Source organism: Botryllus schlosseri, chromosome 2, assembly GCF_051294905.1.
Source record: "Botryllus schlosseri isolate E-star chromosome 2, Bs_hap1, whole genome shotgun sequence".
NCBI lineage: Eukaryota > Metazoa > Chordata > Ascidiacea > Stolidobranchia > Styelidae > Botryllus > Botryllus schlosseri.
In genome coordinates this window covers 904,547-924,862 of record NC_137237.1, presented here as the reverse complement: position 1 = coordinate 924,862, position 20,316 = coordinate 904,547, and the positions used below count along the sequence as shown (strand labels likewise).

At 39.9% G+C, this 20,316-nt stretch overlaps 3 protein-coding genes across 5 annotated transcripts in view; 2 read left to right on the top strand and 1 right to left on the bottom strand.

Annotated features, from left to right (window-relative positions):
* LOC145432873 (acid-sensing ion channel 1-like) overlaps positions 1 to 3,604 on the top strand; it is a 37,657-nt gene extending 34,053 nt beyond the window's left edge. For both annotated transcript variants that reach the window (XM_080309697.1, XM_080309696.1), the window contains 5 exons: positions 135 to 227; positions 295 to 386; positions 1,439 to 1,527; positions 1,598 to 1,700; positions 2,312 to 3,604. In XM_080309697.1, coding sequence (XP_080165823.1) covers positions 135 to 227; positions 295 to 386; positions 1,439 to 1,527; positions 1,598 to 1,700; positions 2,312 to 2,967 — 1,033 coding nt within the window. In that variant the 3' untranslated portion in view covers positions 2,968 to 3,604. The remainder of the gene's footprint in view (positions 1 to 134; positions 228 to 294; positions 387 to 1,438; positions 1,528 to 1,597; positions 1,701 to 2,311) is intronic.
* A 1,501-nt stretch (positions 3,605 to 5,105) lies between these two features.
* Positions 5,106 to 15,362, top strand: LOC145432858 (E3 ubiquitin-protein ligase CCNB1IP1-like). 2 transcript variants are annotated; one of them, XM_080309670.1, is made up of 6 exons: positions 5,106 to 5,293; positions 5,957 to 6,150; positions 6,691 to 6,846; positions 9,623 to 9,779; positions 13,582 to 13,695; positions 14,867 to 15,362. In XM_080309670.1, the coding sequence occupies exons 1-6, from the start codon at positions 5,176 to 5,178 to the stop codon at positions 14,893 to 14,895; spliced, it is 768 nt and encodes a 255-aa protein (XP_080165796.1). In that variant the 5' UTR covers positions 5,106 to 5,175; the 3' UTR covers positions 14,896 to 15,362. The 2 variants fall into 2 exon arrangements, with proteins under 2 accessions (XP_080165796.1, XP_080165795.1); XM_080309669.1 differs by having other exon boundaries at positions 5,107 to 5,293; positions 9,623 to 9,791.
* LOC145432859 (GTP-binding nuclear protein Ran) lies at positions 15,195 to 18,257 on the bottom strand. Its single transcript, XM_080309671.1, has 4 exons — positions 18,116 to 18,257; positions 17,460 to 17,641; positions 16,539 to 16,661; positions 15,195 to 15,877 (listed from the first exon to the last, which is right to left on the bottom strand). The coding sequence occupies exons 1-4, from the start codon at positions 18,171 to 18,173 to the stop codon at positions 15,596 to 15,598; spliced, it is 645 nt and encodes a 214-aa protein (XP_080165797.1). The 5' UTR covers positions 18,174 to 18,257; the 3' UTR covers positions 15,195 to 15,595.
* Positions 18,258 to 20,316: the final 2,059 nt, after the last annotated feature.

Here is a 20,316-nt window from a genome sequence, read left to right as displayed (position 1 = left end):
TTATAATCTAATTTGTAAAAAAAAACTCTGTAGCTATCATTCTAATTCGAATCTAATTCGGAAAAGCTGAAAATTTGTTAGTTGTCTGGTACGAGGCTGGATTCAGCCAGTCAAAAGTCAACATCGGTTTTCAGGTACAATCTTGAAAGCTCGACGCTCAAGTTGCCGAGTAAAAGAGCCGCGAGTTATTTGGCTTATAGATATAACACCACGGAATCGTATGTCAGGTGGGAAGTGATGGTAATGATACAGGCTGGAAATTTGTGAAAGTCTGTGTTTCGTTCTTCTTTCCAGAGAGAATTTCTTGAAATTAAACATCTTCTTTGAAGCACTTAATTACGAGACAATCGATCAGAAAGTAGCGTACGAAGTCGCCGGCCTACTTGGTAAGATCCTTCGTTGTCCGTCAGTGCAAAGCTTTTTACGGTCGTTCGGTAGTTCAAGCCTATTTATGACTAGGGCTGGACCCAAGGATTGGTGTCGAGTAGTGAGAAATGATTGTTTCGGGTACTGAAATTAGACGCTCATTATTGCTACTAAGAGTTAATTTACCCACGAGCATTATACTTTCGATAGTTTTTTCCAGGGTTGTAACCAAGTCACAAGGCTCCGAGTCACCAGTCAATCTCACTTTTATAGTTTTGACTCGAGTCAAGTCGAGTCATTTTTAATTGACCACCGAGCCAAGTCCGAGTCCAAGTCAGCGAGAAGAGGGTCGAGTCCGAGTCGTGATATTATGACTCGAGTCCGTGTCCAAGTCAGTGACTGCACAATTTCGAGTTAAAGTCATGTTAAAACCACTTTTCATTACTCTGTTTGGTGATATCGAATGGTTCGCATTTGAAATATACTTATTTTCCTCACTTTTAACAGTTTCTGGTCGCATATTCAAGTACCAGCACCAATAGGCGAAATACCAATGGTGTGGTTACTTTACTACTCTTCGAATTTTCAGTGAAATGTCGGTCTTGACCGTCTGAGACTCGAGTCATATGACTTGGTCCGAGTCATGCGCAATGACTCGAGTCCAAGTCGAGTCAATACACAGATTGACTCGAGTCGAGTCGAGTCATTTCCGTATTTTGGAAAAATGACTCGATTCAAGTCAAGCCATCAGAAAATCGCGACTCGAGTCATTGCAACCCTGGCATTTTCTAATGTGGAAGACTGTAAACCTCGATTGGTCGTATCGTAGCATACGAATTATGTAGTAGTCTACAAATCTACTAAAATTTGTGGAAATGATAGTTCTGTGAATTAGTGATCAACCCACGGCATTGTCACAAAGTGCAATGCAAAATAGGCATGGTCGAAAAATTGCAAAATATTATTTAATGTGATGTGAAACTGGAGTTACATTCTTTGTGGTCACATGAAAAGTACATATGATATGTATATAAAGAAATCTCATTTCCGAGAAATACTTGACATATTTTAGGCGACATCGGAGGGCAAATGGGCTTGTTTATCGGCGCAAGTCTCCTGACTATTCTTGAACTGTTTGACTATGTCTACGAACTATTCAAGGTAATACATCTGCCCAGCCTCAGTTGCATAATTAAACTTCAAAAGTAATACTTTGCCGATCGACTTTCAGGGACGATTGCCCTGCAGACGAAATCGGATATTGAGCAAACACGAGGTGAAGCGATCAAGGCTGGGGGTGCTAAGTTCGCTTTTGGGCAAATCGGAGAAAAACAGTGAGTGCAATCTCCGCATCATGTTTTAATTTGAAATTTGCTCCCGGATGGATTCGAAAATGATGAGACCGTTCAATATGCCTTACCATATGTGTAATGCACGCGACCGATTCTTTACTTTCAATCATCTCTACCACTAAAACCCTTGGCAATTCTTCATCTGCCGCAATTGTGTAATATAACCTCTTCGGGCATTGCGTAAGAATAACAATTTCAATTTTCTATTGAAATTTATTGCAATCTCGAGATTTTCGTTTCGGGACAGGTGGATCCATGGATTGTGTTCGTATTTAGCAATTTTAGTGCGAATAAAGAATATCATAAAAATGATAATAACCTTGAATGCACCACTGGATTAATTTACTCTTGAACTCAAAAATTGCAGCATCACTTTTGTAATTTCGATTCTTCATTTTGAATTATCTCCACCTTTAAGGCCCTTTGCCAATTCTTTATCTACCGCAATTCTATAATCACACCTCTCCAGATATTGCAGAGGAATAATAACTTGGCTTTTTTACTGAAATGATGAAAGTTCACTTCAATCTCGCTATTCCATATGTTGAGTTTGGATGCCGCACTCTAGAATTCACAAAAACAATTATTTACAGACGTGGAGACCATGACATCATTTGACGACCCTCATTTCCAGTCCGTTTCGAGCGCTCTTGCGCACTACCCCCGACAGTACCGCCCTCAGCATCACAACGGTGGAGACGCACTCGCCAGACACTCCGGGGTTCATTGCACTCAGCACCCGCACTGCATCAACCAGTCGCAGAGCACTCCGTTCAGCGCTATGTCTTACAAGACACCGCCAGATATTATAGATAATTACACGGCGCATTCTATACGCCAGTCGGAAAACGCTTTACCTCCGCCTCCGCCAGAATACCTAGGCCAGTCTATGATGACGCTTCGAGGAGATTGCGCTCTGCACGATATGCATTCTGCGAGAAGATACAACAACAGCTGTATAGGTCGTAATAAGCGTGAGACTAGTCTCAGTTACAATGATTTGCTTCACGTTGACGATTCAGACGCGTTAGACATCGAAGACGACATCACTTATCAACACAGCTCCAACAATCCTTACATCACAACCCTCCCTCACTACAGAGCAGCCACACAAGGATTTCTACCCGTGAGCACAAACGATCATTACAACAGAAACTTTCAGCTTGACTTCACTGACGAACACACGCCACGATGCGCCTCACCGTCGAAAGTAACTTACTCAAAAACCTTGGAAACTGATATTCATTGAGTATTGAAGACTGTCGCGTTGAAAAAAAACGAATAGGTCGGTACACCATGTCGTCAAACGCGTGTAATTTGACGCTAGGCCTACTGTCGATTTTCTATGAACATTGCGATCAGACTGGGGCAACTAGATAGTTCTAGTTGTCTGGTTAGACTAATTAGAGCGAAATTCCGGTGGTCTAACGCTAATCTGATTTTTTAAACGTGTCCACGCTCGCATTTCAATTCTAATCTCTTTTCTGGGTGTACTGACTACACTACAGAACTGTATAGCGCGAAACGAGCTGAACTTGGTGTGCGGACATTTGAGTCATTTGATGTTCACGCGCTTATGAGAATGAACTCTGATTTGATGTAAACTGAACTTGATTTTTGTTGTATTTTTTTCTGATTTGGAATTGAATTATATTTACTTCATTCTAACTCTAATCTGATCTGGAAACGCTGAAAATTTTCTATTTGTCAAACTTTGGTCAGGTCGGCCAAGGCGACCTTCCGTGATGGCAAGGAGTTTCAAAGATGAACGTAGCCAAGCGTCGAGCTGTGTATCGCGAATGTCGATTTGTGACTTATTCATTGTTATGTTTCTTTGTTTGTTGGTTCGTTTGATTGATTGATTGATTAAAAGGCAAAATAAATGGTGTCTCGAGCTCCAGGAGCTGGCAGGTTATTTAATTACTTATAAGGATGTCATCGACGATTTCTATTATAATCCCGAAAAACACGTCACTAGAATGGTAAGTTTACACCTGAGAGAATTATTTGATGAAATTCATCGAGTCATCGTACAATAAAACGAACCGGTTCGCTGCTTTATAATCATTTCAAAACATCGTAAAACTTTACCGTGATATTACGAAAAGGTGGGAAGGCCGTGTAAGTGTAGTTTTGTAATTTTTCGTTGTTACAATGAAGTCGCTCATGATTGTAAAAATGGCATAGGCTACAATCGAACTAAAACTGCAAGACGGTAAAAAAAGGATGATCAAAGGGATTTACACCGTGTATTCATAAGTTTTTTCAGTATATCAATGTTTGTCTTTCGTCTTCCGACAACTCGTCAGCCTCGCGAAATGCTTTAAATTAGATTGTAGTTTTGGTTAGATTGCGGGGGGGGGATGGCGCAGTGGTGAGCGCCGGCGCCATCCAACATAACATAACATGGTTGGGTTATAATTTTCATCTGAACAAGTTACACACAATGTACAATGCGATAAGACATAATGCGATGTAATGAACAGATAGGAGGATGCCGAACGACACGCATCGGTAGCGATCCTTTACTCTAACATCCACCTCGGCCTAGAGTGCCCGATGTCACAGTTCTTTTCGATGTTGATCTTTTTTTTGAAGCCGCGGTCCTTTCTACTAGTTCTTTCCATTCCTTGTGAGTGCTTTCTTTCTTCGGGTCTTTTTTTTTCTGGGCTTTTTTGTCGCCGTAAGAACGGCGCACGGCGACAGCGGGGGAAGAGGAGCCCAGATGAACCTCCGATGGGAATCGAACCCGGTCCACCGGCTTAGTAGGCACTTATCGTTACCACTACGTTATCTCCCCCTCCAAGCAGGCGGCTTGGCTTCGATTCCCGCCGTCGGAAGTTATTCTGGGCTCCTAATAATACCCCGTGGCACCCGGAAAAAAAGACCCGTTAATGATGAAAATATAATCCGAGGATTAATCCAACTTTATTATATCATAAAGTTAGCGTCTTTACGAATTACTGTTTCGTTATCGAATGTGACTGTTGACGTTCCGGTTATGCGTAATGAAACGATCAGGAGATATATCGGGAAAAACTATCTCTAGTCGTGGATAACATAATGCCTCGTACACCACTTTACCAGTCATTTGCGAATATATTGGTGAGCTATTGCGAATAGCCGTAAATACTCCGAAAATAGCAGCCAGCTTCGTGTAGCGTAGCTACTGTGCGCTCGCATCGCTATTCTGGACACAAGTCAGTCACAAGAAAATTTGGTCTGCGAATAGTGATAATTTACACTTAACAATATATTTACGATATGAGTAATATGTAGTTTTGTACCTCCAAAATTTTCTTCAAATAACAAGCTTGACTTGAGCTGACGACTGACGACTCGCGATGGTGACGTAACTATAACCTAAACAAAGCAGCTGATTCGTGGTTAGATTCTAGTCGGTTTCTAGAAATCACGGCAGAAGTTACTTCCAGATATTTTTATAATATTGAGCACAATGCAGGGCGTGCTATTTTGTAATGATACCAAATGCAGAAGGCAAATTTCATCGGGATCGGCTTGGGTGACTTCTTGCTGCCATGTATTCTGTCATGAAGACGGAAAAGCAATCATTGGTGAGTTACCTGGATCACTGGAGGGAATCTGTTGTCCACTGTCCAGCGGTTTGCATGTTTCGTTTTTAAAGCTTCTTGGAATGGAGGTACAGAACTGCGATATCCGATTGAATAGTATATTCATATAGAAATAAACCCGAACATCTTCTGCTGTCGCTCGTCAAGAGTAATCGTCCGCAACTTTAGAGAATTGGAAAGAACATTGTTTATCTACAATCGTACGGTATTACAAAATATGACTTCACCGGCATGTTGATATGCAATGTTCTTTACAATTGAAAATTGAAATTCAGTATCGAAACCGACAAGGAGTACTTGTCAAATACCGCAAAACTCGAATAAGAGGACAATACCAGACTTTAGACATACACAAACTATACACAACTAACGGCCTTGAGAAATCTGTCAATTAACTAACCAAAACATAACCAACTAGATTCAATGACTGTATTGTGAATGAGCTAAGAAATATTGGAGATCGAATCGGCACTCGAAAAGAAACAGATTTGATAGGTTTCTACTCCCAAAACCTACACCCTAGCTAACCGACTGTTAGTAGTGATAACTCTGAGCTAAAAACGGCTGCAAGAACATTACACAACAGAACACCAGTATCATGATTCATGCCAAACACATCTGCGAATTGTCTAAGTTTTTTCTCAGAAAATGGCCGGATTTGCCCTGCCTGCTCTATGTCGCTGAACAAAAAGCACGGCATCATAAGCTTTGAACCCAATCCCGACAAAGCGTATCGATCCATGATCCTACTTGGGCAGCGACCAGATATCGTGATGGACATTTGTCAGAAAGCAATATCAGGATGGATGTACCAGTATAGCAACGAACTTCAATACAGGGTGGGAAAACATTCTCTTTTTCAATATTTAAGGCTGGGCACAATGGTTCGAGTACTCGAATCTGAATCGAGTATAATTCCAATGTTTTGAGTCGAGTAGCAAGAGAGATGATTTATTCTAGGGTTACCATATGTCCTCCTTTTTTAAGAAATGTAAAATGTCCTTCAGTTTCGCTATTTGTCGTCTTTTATAGAGTCAGTATCGCAGCCTACAAAGCATAGTACAAAGCTACTCACATTAGCGAAAATGAGCTATCTGTGAAGTCGTGATGAACTCACAACGTTGTCAAGAAGTGCAATGAAATAGCTGGTCGAAAAAATAGCAAATCATCTTCAATGTGATGTAGAACTGGCATTTTATTCTTTGTGGTCGCATACAAGGTACATATTTGAACTTTCCACGTCATTCAGACTGTTGTGACGGTCATAATGTGTGTTACTCGCCACCTAATACTTGATTCAGAATCGAATCACATAAGGTGCTCGATTTTTCCCAGCCCCACTGATTATATGAGTTTTCCAGCCCGGTAATTTCATTTAGGAATTGATGCTGCAACGAAGTGAACGAAAGATAGCTGATCTGAAGCAATTCTGTGAACAGTTGGAGACTGAATGGCAAAAAGCAAACAAAGCCATGAAGTCTGAGCTCTCGTCCAGAGATTCGGAACTGGCAGCCCTCAAAAAACAATATAATGAGGCAAGTTGACTATTATTTTCCGTTGTTTCGAGAATTCTATCTTCTCATTATATCGCAATCTATTGGTGTTTTAATGTGATGAAAATCTCAATTAAATAACTGACTGACTTAGCGATACTTCTCTGGTGCAAATTCAAGCAGTATCAACTTATAATAATAGTAGACCCGATATGTTTGACGCATAGACTACTCAAAAATTGCTTTTTACTATATGATTCGTATGCTGCGATAGAACCAATCGCGGTTTACAGCCTTTCACTGTGGAGGATAGTATCAAAACTATAACTCTTATTGATAAATTCACTCTTAGTGGCAAGGACGGTATAATTTCATACTTGAAAATATCATCTGTAACTTCTCGTCTCATCAGTTTATTCTCGATTCAGGTTTGAGTACTCAAATCAATCTTTCCAGCCGAGTAACAAAGTGCTTCTACGTTAAGTAGATCTTGCTTACCAACACACTTTCTGACTCGTTTATGGCAGGGTTGTAATGACTCGAGTCACGATTTTCTGATGACTCGACTTGACTCGAGTCATTTTCTTAAAATACGGAAATGACTCGACTCGAGTCTATCTGTGCATTGACTCGACTTGTACTCGATTCATTGCGCATGACTCGAACCAAATCATGTGACGCTAGACTCTAACAGCCAAGACCGACATTTAATTGTAATTTCGAAGAATAGTAAAGTACGGTAACCAAACTATCGATATTTCGTCTATTGGTACTGATACTTGAAAATGGGACCAGAAACACGTAAAAGTGAGGAAAATTATAGTATTATTAATGCGGACCATTCGATATCACCGAACAGAGTTATAAAAATGGTTTTAACAAGACTTTAACTGGAATATGAGCAGCCAACACAATGACTTGAACTTGGACTCGAGTCATAGAACCATGACTCAGGCTCGACCCTCTGCTCGATGACTTGGACTCGGTGGGAATTGAAAATGACTTGAGTCAAAACTGTCAAAATGATATTGACTTGTGACTCGGAGCCTTGTGACTTGGTTACAACCCTGGTTTATGGTTTAGACCAGTGGTTCTCAACCGCCGGTCCGCGACTACTTATCTGCCGGTCCGCTAGGTAGATTGAGATTTTATAACTTAATTTCAAGATGCAAGATGTTGAACGCTTGTCCATTGGTAAAATAAATAAAACGTCAAATTTTTGACTGATGCACAACTTTGTTAAGTAAGATTACGCACGGAAACATGTTCGGTTTGACTTGAAGTTCGATCTGTCTCCTGTGACAACATGTGAACGACTCGCTAAACCGCGCAATCCGTACGATCATTCGCTCTCAATTCATTAATTTTGTGGATGGCCAGGTATCCTGCGGTGGATTGTACTCGTAGTAGGCTACGTCTGGTAATAGTGGGAAATGAGCAAGGTAGCTCGACAAGGTGTTTAGTCCTACTCCAAAACGCTTCATCTCTGGACAATGTCGAAGAGAATAATATTACTTCAGTTTGTGCGGTTGATTAATCCACGGCCTTTGGCGCGAAATTATATGGGCAAGTTCATTTTACCTCGACTCAGCACTCAGCAAACTCTACCGTGAAACCAAATGAATACCATCATAAAAAAATTTAATTACGAACAGAACCCTCGAAATTTCACTCTCTAGTAAAGTGGTGGCCAACCTGCGGCCGTAGAAGGAAATTTGCGCGGAAGTGGACGCGTAATTAGATCAGTATGTGTGCACCCCATATAGAAATAACAATTTCTAATCGTGCGCTCCTCACGAAAGCAATTTGTTTCTGGTATGTTTGGAAGATTCCAATATCTTTCTTTTATTCCGAAAATCCTGATGGGAGGTCTCTATGGCTGAGAAAGGATAAACATTTGATAGTAATAAGTGAAACTACGAATTTTAATGACGAAATTCATAATTTTCGCACTCCGCGCGACGGTAACCGGTTCTAGTCATTATTGGTAACATGACCACTATGTAGCAATTTCGATGCGTATAGTAAGAAGATATGAAAAAGATTAGTCCAGCGTTCACCAGAATTGGACATGGACAGTTAGCATGGGTATTTGGTGACAAGTTAGTTCAGTGCGACTATATCCTGGAATGCGGCCATAGGCCGTATATGTAATCGAAATGCGGCCGTGAATAGCAAAAAGGTTGGCCACCCCTGCTCTTGTACCATACTTGCAGAAAACGGCTGCATACATTACATTGACGGTTGATTTCAATTTTTCAAGTTCCACCGGTCCGCCAAATATTTCTTGAAATTTTACCGGTCCGCGGTGAAAAAGGTTGAGAACCACTGGTTTAGACTACTTCTACTTCTACTTGACAGTTTTATACTCGAGTCAAGTTGAGTCATTTTCACTTCACCTCAGAGTCAAGTTTGAGAGCAACGGTTCGAGTGCGAGTCATAGTGTTAAGACTCAAGTCCAAGTCGGAGAGTTCACTGTTCATTATTGACTTCAAGACGGGCTCAACTCACTTCTGCTAAATTCTTGGGTGATATTGAAGGCATCATATTCATGATATAGGCCTACTCATTTTCTTGCTCTTAACATGTTTATTTAAAGAGATAAGATTCGGTTTCAGTCCTGATACACGAGACTTGAATCAGGTCATGTCGAATTTCTCGAGTCATATCACTTCGTGGAGTCATGCGCAATGACTCGTATACAAGTCGAGTCAACTAAATATTGGGACTCAAGTAATTACAACCCTGACGCGTATGTCGCATTTTGGTGAATGTTGTTGATTTGCACAGTTGACAATAAAAGATTCACTTTACTCAGGTTTCAAGCCTTCTCAGCAGCAAATCGCGTCAATGCAAGAAATTAGAAGCAACATGTCATCGCCTGACCCTCGCTTCTACCGCACCCAAAATGGACGGAGCCGGGGATTCAAGATCTGAGACGGAATTCTGTCTGGGCAGAATTCAAAGCTCCACCGGTTCTCCCATAGGTTCTTACGGCCAGAATTGCACAACTAGATCATTACCTTATATTAATTGTCTAATTAGCAGAGTTGTAACCACAGTAACAAGGTTCCTGGTCACAAGTCAAATCGACTTTATAGTTTAGACTCGAGTCATCATCATTTATTAATATTTTTATCAAATCAATACACCACACGATTGCGATATAGTGAAAAGATAGGATAGTAAAGTCAAATTATTTTCAATTCACCAACAAGTCAAGTCCGAGTCAGTGTACTAAGACCTGGGTCCAAACCAGAGTTTTTACTGCTCAGTATCGATTTTAACTTACTGGTAAACTCTTTTGTGATATCAAAGCCCTCAGGTTCATATTAATATACTGATTTTTCTCACATTTGCTGAGTCTATTTCTCAATTATCAGTCCTGATTACAAGACTTGAATAAGTCATATGGAATGTGTCGAGTCATGCGTAGTGACTCGCCGAGTCAACGAAAAATGGCGACTCAAGTCAAGTCATTACAACCCTGCTAATTAGACTCATCAGAGCAGAATGCTGGCGATCTAATTGTAATCTAATTTGTGAAGTGTTTCTATGCTTTAATTGCAATTTTAATCTCATTTTCTTGAAAATGCTTCAGAACTGTAGCCTATAGTACGAGACGATCCACGCTCGGTGTACAGACATTTGCCCTTATGCTTATGAGAACGGACTCTGATTTGATATGAACTAATCATGATTTTTATTGTGCTTCTTTCCAAGTCAGAATTCAATTTCCAAGTTTTTTCGAATTGATCATTCTAATTTAAATGGGTAATTGTAATCTAATTTGGAAAAAACGAAGTAGCTATAATTCTAATTCCAATCTGATTAGCAACAGCTGAATTTTTTTTAGTTTTTCTAAATGTGATCATGTTCAAATCCAATCCAAGTGTTCACTGTTCATTATCGAGTTCAAGTCAGATTCAAGCCAAGTATCTTTATTTTTTAATTTGAGAAGTCTGAAACTACAAATCAAACTTCTTTATTAGATCCCTTGCAAAAGTTACCACGCAGTGGAAGATCAACTATTGCGTCACACTATACTTGTATGGTGGTAAAACATGACCCGTCGATGATTGGTGGCTGATAATTGTGATTTGGACTTGGACGCGACCTTTTGTAGAATTACTTGAACTCTGGCTCAATGTGTATAAAATAAAAATGACTCTAGTTCAGTCGCGTCTAACGTTACAATCAGAGTAGGACTTATTGTGACCCGGAACGCCGTGACTTGGTGCAGTCACGGACACAACAAACTATCAAAAGGTTCTAGCTTGTGTTGCGTAGCTTATTTAAATATCTTAGCAGTTCGGTATGGCAACCATTGGCATTGTGTTGCCCTCTTGATGTATAGTTAGTTACATCCTGTGTCATCTTGGGTATCTTTATCCTTGTTTATCCAATTGAATGTGGCGAGTATAAAGTATAGTCGTAGCATACGCTTCACAGCTGTAACACCAATGGATTCTTCGGCGATTGGACATTTCTATTGCAATTGCACAGTAATAATTATTTTCTAATTGTTATAGATCTGTTCCAATATCCGAAGGTAAATCTAACAAAGAATTATTTGACTTTGGTAATGACATAGTTATCAGCGGCGGCATTACAAAACAACTACCGCACTGCGGAATCAACATTTACCGTCACAATTCGAGAGAAGCGGACAATCGCCATTACAAAACCCTCAATAACGATGTCTTCGAGAGCATTTTTACCGCTGACATTGACTTACTGCAAAACGTAGGAATCGAGAGAAAACGTGAACGATCTGCGTCACGAACGTTACTATCCGCGAAGTTCGGTATTACAAAACTGAAATTAGCGCAGATTTCTCGTGGTAACTTACCGCTTACCTTCTAGCTGGCGGAGTTGAATCCGCGCTGGAAATAGTAGCTTTTTGAACTGCAAAATCTTAATATTCTACTTCAATAAAGTAAAGAAGTGAGGCAGTAATCGATCTAAAAGGGCATGTCCTGTAAGTTACCCAATTGGTTATTTCGTAGGCCCAACTGTTAGTAAAATCAAGCGAAATAAGGCAGTGGCGATATATAACGCTTATGAATTGAGTTCTCATATACGGACCAGTAAGTGCGGGGACTGAGTAGGCTACCTCGCCGTTTAAAGCCTGTATGAATATAACGGGGACTTGAGTTCTATGTAGGAAGCATGCTATTATAATCTTAAATTATAGATTACTAACCTCGGTAGGTTAGTCATCTATTGCCAAATAGATTTATTTAATATCCACTTTTTAACTTTGGCTAGCATATCCTGTGGTCGCCTTGTCAATAAGTAATTCGCTGCTGAACGGTAGAATTCAGTCCGATTCGGTAGGCCTATAAAGTCGTTGTGAATTACGATCAGGGCCATGTTTCCAGAATGTTACACATGTATTGCTCCAACTGTATTATCCTCATACGAAGTTAAAACTCAATGCACGCTTGATACTTGGCGCAGCGGCCTAAAGCAGACAAACCATAATGTACCGTACGCCTGTAATTTTGTTCTCTTCGGAGCAACTCCCACAAACAATTAGGGTATTTCCATTTCCCTGTATGTGAAAGATTATCACTGCTAAATTACAAATCGTTGCTGACCACACAGCATTATAAACCCTCATTTGATGTCATCTTTTACCGAGATTATCGACTTGGCGAAATCACAAATCAGCGCGTTGATTGCGAAAGTTGCGTTGCGTCTGGAATTACGAGAGTTTACGTGAGTTCAAAGCGCTCTTGCGTGAGCTGGCCGCAAAATGTTTTGAAATACCAATTTTTACATTATGCGGTAATCGCATTCGAGAGAGCTCGTTACCGCTGGCGGAGATTCTGATTTACCGCTGAGTGGCGAGATAGTGTAGTGGTATAATCCACAACTACAAGTCTAATGGGTTGTGGGTTCGAGTCCGACCGAGGTCGTCGCCAGAATTCCTACCTATGTGTTGGAGGTTTATCTAGGCTCCTCCTCGCCACAGAATCTGTGAAAGCGGTGTCTTATAAGAGCCGAGAAGTGGGCCGTGCTACAAGTCAGCAGTTATGGAATAAAATTAAGAAATTGGCCTGGCGTAAATGACCATTGTATTCGATAAACACCACGAATACCGCAAACAAACAACTACTATGCCAAGTACAGCAACAAGTTTATTCAAATATTTTAAAATGCGATTTTTTCGTGCCACACACGCATTTTCTCTGCATTACTTTTCATTCAGTGTGCATGCCTCTTATTTACTTGGCCTAGCTTACGGTGGGTGTCTGATCTTAAAGGCTACTCCAAGTTGTTTCGACACCTTCCTATCTTTTCATTGTGTCGCAGTCTTGTGATGTTTTGAAACGATGAAAATATTAATAAACCTGATTGATTGAGGTCCCGTCATAAGGCCTAATTAGAAATACATTGATTATTGGTGCTGCGGCCCACAACGCAATCAAAAAGTAGGAAATTGGCCGCGAGCACACTCGAGTTTGAGACCTCTGCTATAAAGGCTGTATCGCATCTCCGTCGTCAAAGCATCTCGATGGTGCAGGCGAAAAAAAGAATATCACCTCTCTCTCTAACATGTTTATTTTTTATTCAATTAGATAATATTTTCTGGGCCTATTTTTCAAGTATAGCTCCTGATACACGAGACTTGAATCAGTCATATAGAATGTCTCGAGTCAATACACAAAGTGACTTGAGTCGAGTCATTTTCCATTCTCAAGAGAATGACTCGGGTCATTACAAAGCCTGCTGTGATCCCAGTGAGTGACGTAATATTGCTTGTGGCAGGTCATCAGAGGACAATGTCACCCATGGTGAGATTTTCAAGCCCAACGAAACACCCGTCCGATTTCTCGCGTTCTGCTCTCTTTCCCACCCACAGTCCTGACATTGGATCAACTGGTAACTACCACACGACTAGAGCCCGGCCGATATCGTATTTTGTAGGCGATAACCCAGATATGTTCAAAAGATATGGCGGCTAGCTTAGCGTACATTTCCGAAACTACACAACCTTTATTTATACAGCTTTACAGCCATTTCTATGCTCGGACACATGCAATAAACTAGAGAGGCTGCAACTGAAAAATGGTGTTCACTGTTCAGTTCAGTAATAAAGTAATTCTTCGTTTTCATGGTATTCCCTACTAGCGTTTATGATTGAAGACTACTTCTACTGAACAGTTTTCAGTTCCTTGGGCAAAACTAGGCTTAGAATAATTAATTTTTACTCACTCAGAAATCGCTTCTTATACTTATGTCATACTTGTACAAACCACCAATTTAGGTTTTTTGAGTTCTAGTTGCAGATTTTGAAAAGTGAGTAGTTGTAGTTGCGAGTTTGAAAAGTGAGTTCTAGTCCTAGTTGCAAGTTTCAAAAATTGAGTTATATTTACGGATTTTGAATCCGATTAAGCCTAGTTCTTGATTCACATTTTGAAAATCCAGTACTCTGTTCAAGTCTGATTGAGTAGAAATTCACAAGGTCACTTCTGCTTGAGCACCAACAAATACCACTTCCGCCACCTCCGCCTGTAACTAACATAATATAGGGTTACCATACGTCCTTTCAACAGGATTTGTCCTCTTTTTTGAGAATCTTGGTTAAATATAGGGCAAAATTTGACTGAAATACAGTAAATCAGCACTGAAGTAACGCTCCGGCGGCGAAAAACCGTAATTCGAGGTTTGAGCCGGAAAGTTGACTTTTTTCTAGTCAACCAACCAATAATGTGAAAGAAAAACCGTTAATTCTGTGTTCGAGCCATAAAGTTGACATTTTATTTTTTCAGTCAACCGACCACGAAGTGGGAAGAATTTACCATTTTTCAGTATTTTCCTCCAGTAGTGCAAGTCTGAAAATTGGATGAAAGTGAACTCTTTTCAGATTTACAAAATATGGTAAACCTAACATAAGAATAAGACAAATATTCCCACCATAGCAGTCAAACAACCTAGTGTGACGCCATGAAAATTGCCGATACTACCTTGTTATCGGTGGTACGATAATCGGCCGGGCTGTGCGCAAGACACCAATTGCACCCACTTCAACACCGGCTACTTGTACTTTCAGACTATTACCGCCGTCTATTTTCCCTGTAACTGCAGGAGTGATGAATGAATCTACCATGTGTGTTGTTCTTCCAATTAATGCTGGTAGATTAATTCATTCGGTGCCATGCTATAAACCAGCAATAACTGTATGCCTAGCCTTCATTATTTTTTATAGTTTTTTGGTTCCATAGTAAAATATCTCTTTTTGGTGCTATGCCAAGGAAAATGTATTAATATGTATTACTATTATTTTCTTCTCGTTTTTTAGTTTCGCAATAAACATGATACTCGTGCAAAATATCCCTTTTCCATACTATGCCAATGAAAATAAAGTCAGACCACACCGACACTGTACAAAGTTTTTTCAATTCACAAATGTTTCCAGGAAGTATAGGTTAACTGTACGCAGACGACTAGATTCCAAAGCAAAAACCTTTCAGAAGTTAATCTAGATCAAAGTCATGCAGACTATCAGAGAGCCCACGATATCAACAACAGATATTATTCAACTTGAAGCACATAGTTAACACAGGCCGTTATTAAGGCAGACCCCTTTGGCAGAAGAAAGGTTAATGATGATAAACCAGTAAGAGGAATTGTGCGTTAACTAGTTACCAAAATGATACCGTTATTGAAGCAGATTCTCATCACCACCCATGCAATTGACAGAGAAATGGGCAGATGAACAATCAGCAGGAGGAATCGCGTGATAACTAAACACAAACGCATCAAATACAGAACAGATTGTCTAAATATCGTCATCATCTTCTGGCAACGCCGCCGAAGACGCTTCCTTTAGATTACGTTCCCATTCTTTCACCAATTTCTCATCAATCTGAATGTCGGGCGGGGCGAGCGCGGGCATCGCCGTGAACTCCAAGTTGGGGTCGCCGACGAGCTTCCTGGCCAGCCATAAAAAGGGTTTCTCGAAATTGTAATTGGACTTTGCGGACACGTCGTAGTATTGTAGGTTCTTCTTTCGGTGGAAGGTGATCGCTTTGGCCTTGACCTTTCTGTCCTTGATGTCGACCTGTTGGAGAATAAAGTTATGATGCATGTTTACGGAGTGGAGCAGCTGGGCAAAATCGAGTATTAGGATTCGAGTTGAGTATGCGAGGAACACTCACGATGCCACACCGGTTATCAAAGATGTGGGATGTTCAGATTTGTACCTTTATAGTGCCTACAAAGAATATGTCAGTCAGTCAGTCCAACATCAAATATGCTGCAATAAGACCAAACGAGATTTCAAGGCTTCCACAACGGAAAATAGTATCAAAACCATGGCTTTAGCTCTTAGCAATAAGGAGCATATCGTCGCTGGAAAACCGAACTGTCTTACGTCCAGTTTTTGAACTTTTGAACTATCACTATTTGGACATATATCTTTCGTTTTAACCGGGTTCCAAGTACCTAAGTTGCATGGATTTCTAGTGAATTGGACATATCAATTTTCAAGGTAAATTGAAAACAAAACTGGTTCATGTCCAAACTGTATGGTAAAAGTCAAAATTCCCAAAAACGGACATAAGACTTGTGTTTTCCAGCAACGATATAATGTCAGACAGACATAATTTCATTTCAAAAATGCATGAAAGTATTGCGTGAAATGGTAGCCAGCAATACGACCGTCATGTCAGTACTCCAATCCTTTTGTCCCAGCCCTAGCAAGGCAATTCACGAAGACATACCTTATTTCCGACAAGCACAATCGGTATGCTTTCACAGACGCGGATCAAATCCCTGTGCCAGCTCGGAACGTTCTTGTAGGTGACGCGAGACGTGACGTCGAACATGATGATCGAGCATTGACCCTGGAATGACAGCTCTTAGTTAGTAACAGGTTAGGTCGAAGAGACAGAAATCCAATATACAATTGAACAAAATATATCCATATTGAAATAAACCCGAATATCCCAAACTAGTGGAGATTTCAAAGGAAACTACAAATGAAGTCATCTGTTCACCACGATTATTCGGATTTTTTATGCCGTTACCGTTACATAAAAATTGGTGACAAGACTGCTGATATGGAAAGTCCGTTTGAAATCTCGAATAGTTGCAGACGAGTATCGGCCGAAAATATTCGGGTCATTTCAATATATCATTAAATTTAGTAGAACATGGGAGTCATTTTCCACTCCATTGACGAACAAGGCTTCTGAATTGTGCTCACAAAAACATTTTTGGTAAACAGCATTTTACTACATTTCTCTTTTGGGGTCACAAAACGTTTTGAGTTGTATTGCCATGAGCATATGATGCATACCAGCGAATGTTCACGAAAACGTGTAACATTGCTAATAGCAAGTATCAGGATCGTAATCGAAGTATTACGCTTTGTAATGGGTGTCCACGGGTCATCCAAGTGACCTACGGAGAGAAATTCAAGTTCACAGTTAACTACTGGTTTTTTTTAACAGTTCTAGTAGAGGATTTTAAAGAGGTCTAGTTCCGGTTACCGGTATGCATTTTGAAAACCAAGCTGTTTTTACAAATCCAATTAGCTGGTGACTGATGACATTGGATAGGGTGGGGTTGTATCATATTTTTCAACATAAAATGAGGTTTCCCAAGTTCAGCGTTAGACAAGTAACCCACGTGATATCTACCTTGATGTAATAACCATCTCTCAAGCCTCCGAATTTCTCTTGCCCGGCAGTGTCCCAGACGTTGAACCGAATCTGTCCCCGATTGGTGTGAAACAAAAGCGGATGAACTTCCACACCCAGTGTTGCGACGTATTTCTTTTCAAATTCGCCGGTCAAATGACGTTTGACAAAGGTTGTCTTTCCTGATAAACAAAGATGGAAGAGTCAAGTTTGAGTAAAACCTGAATTGAACCCGATTTTGAAAACTAGAAAATTTCCAGCTTGAAAATCAGACTAGAATTAGAATTATAGCTAGTTTTTTCCTAATTAGAATGTCAATGACTGAATTCGCAAAAAACTTCGATAATTAATTCCAAACCACAAAGAAATATATCAAAAATCAAGTTAAGTTCATATAAAATCAGAGTTTCTTATAAGTGCTCACGAACATGGCAAATATCTGTACAGCAAGCTTTGGCTTGTTTCGAACTATACAGTTCTGTAGCATTTTCCAGACAAGCAGAAATTTGATTAGAATTGAAATCAGTGCGTAGAAACGATTGATAAATTAGATTAGATTATCGGCATTTTGCTCTAATTACACAACTATCTAGTTATCCGAGTCAGATTGAACCGGCTTGGAAGACTGTTTGCAAAATTATTTAGTCACAACTCACCAACGCCACCGTCACCCACTAACACCAGCTTGAATGTTGGGATTTCGTCCTGCGCCATCTTGATTCAGAAAATTTCAAAACACTGACCAAGGAATAAATTTATGATCTGTAATAAAATAATGTGAGTGGAAAGTGAAAGTAACAGAAACTTTGTTGCGAAAATGGAAAAATAATTCTGTACGACAAAACGAAAGCAAAAGGCAGTGCTGATTGTGTTACATTTCGATAGTGGCAATAACCATGCATTCAAGTGAATATATTCATATTGAAACACACCAAACTATTTTCGGCTGGCACTCGTCCTGGGTAATCGTCAGCAACTATAGTAGAGAATTGAAAAGAACATTGCATACCAACAATCGCACCGCAAAACATGACGTCACTCGCATGAGAATTTGAGTAGTAAACAGATGGCCTCAACTCAATGTACTATTTATAGATTATACACAAACCCATTTTGTTGGCAGAAACTAGGTTGGCAGATTTTGATAATAGTTAATGTTAATATACAATGTTCTTTTCATTTCTGTCCTAGTTGCTGATGATTATTCAACACAAATATATTAATCAATTGAATATTGTAACTGAACACAGTCAGTTACACACTACTACAAATTAAGTACAATCCTAACTACTAAGACCATGTCTGACAGTAGCCGTCTCACGTAAACCCGCCATAGCGGTCACAAGATTCAAAACATAGTCTCTCAAAGAACCATCAAAATGCGATAGCACCGATTTCATGGAATCTTCCAGATTTTCGAGTTTTCCTAAATTTTCTTCGACGACCTGTAATTCGCATTGGGCGTTAAATTTTTGGCGTCGTTTTTCAAAAAATTCACGTCTCTTGTCCTCAAGTTTTTTTGACAAATATTCTGCAGTCGTTTCTTCAGTTAATTGTTGTTCATCGCCAGAACGTTCACTGTCATTGTTCAAAACTTTGATAAGCTCTTTGTAGGTAATCAGCGCCTTGTCAGTTTCAATAATTTTATCGGGAGGAATGCTCAAAATATGGTGGTCCAAATACAGTTCCAAGGAATCCGCTTTTTGTTCCAAATGAGTGTAAAAGTTCATGACGTACTGCGCAAGGTCAGCTTTCACTTTTGCTGCAATATCTGTTTCTTTTTCACTTTTTTGTAACGTTGAGGCAAATAATATAGATTTTTCAAGGCTCGATAATAATTTCAGAAATTTGTCAATGCATATGTTGAATATTTCGTTGGTCAATTCGCTCGGAGTCGTGTCAAAATATTGTTGAGCATAAATATCTTTCATCAACTTTGACAATATAATTTGTCTGTCAACGTCTTCTGCGCTTTCGCGTACCGATGGAGAAGCCATTCCGATTCTTTTAGATTTCCGGTAAGGTAAGAGCATACACAGGATTGATATAAGCTTTATAAAAGTGGTAAATTTTTAAAGTTAATACGTGAATGTTGCTGTTGGTATCATATAACTCCATTGTTCAAGCCTGGAATCGGTGGTTGTTTTCAGCACTCAATCAGCATAAAATAATTAATTATATGAACGGAAAGTTGTTAGTGACGTTACCACAATTCCACTTCTGATCGTCACTGGCGTGGCCCTTATCAAAGCTTAAGAAATTAACTTCTTTGAGAACGGCATTGGTACGTTTAAACTCGGAGATAAATTCACGACTTTATAATCATATTCATGATTCTACAGGCAGCGACGTAACAAGGTATAGCCAGTCAACAGCAAAAAAATGAAAAATGAGGTCTTTCAAAAAAGGGGGTTCTTCAAGAGTGGCTTGACCCAAAAGGTAGGCCTACAGTATATAGGCCTACTGGTCAGATTGGATATCTAAGAAAATCTTAACCTTTTCCAAATTAGATTGGAGTCATACAGTTACATAGTTTTATCCCCTACTGGAATCTCGGTACGTTTTGCCTTAAACATGTGAGCAACGATAATTTTCCAAGTTAAAGTGATTTAATAAAAAACGATAGAACACAGTGTGAGCACAGGACACCGATTCTATACAGGGTTTTATCCATATTACCATATTCATATTACCAGTGAACCCAGCCTTCGGTGAACCCAGCCTCACAAACCCAGCCCTCGGTGAACCCAGCCCTCGGTGAACCCAGCCCGCGGTGAACCCAGCCCTCGGTGAACTCGGCCCTCGGGAACTTTTGTAATTAAGTGTATTAACAAGTATCATTATAAATTATTGAACT

Bases quoted from the DNA above. Each gene is read 5' to 3' on its own strand.
- LOC145432858 (XM_080309669.1), top strand. From the start codon at position 5,176: ATGCAGGGCGTGCTATTTTGTAATGATACCAAATGCAGAAGGCAAATT. The intron at 5,294-5,956 runs GTGAGTTACCTG...GTTTTTTCTCAG, and splicing joins AGACGGAAAAGCAATCATTG to AAAATGGCCGGATTTGCCCT. The intron at 13,696-14,866 runs GTAACTACCACA...TTGTACTTTCAG, and splicing joins TCCTGACATTGGATCAACTG to ACTATTACCGCCGTCTATTT.
- LOC145432859 (XM_080309671.1), bottom strand. From the start codon at position 18,173: ATGGCGCAGGACGAAATCCCAACATTCAAGCTGGTGTTAGTGGGTGAC. The intron at 16,662-17,459 runs GTAGATATCACG...CTGTCATTCCAG, and splicing joins GAGATGGTTATTACATCAAG to GGTCAATGCTCGATCATCAT. The intron at 15,878-16,538 runs GTATGTCTTCGT...ATTCTCCAACAG, and splicing joins TTGTGCTTGTCGGAAATAAG to GTCGACATCAAGGACAGAAA.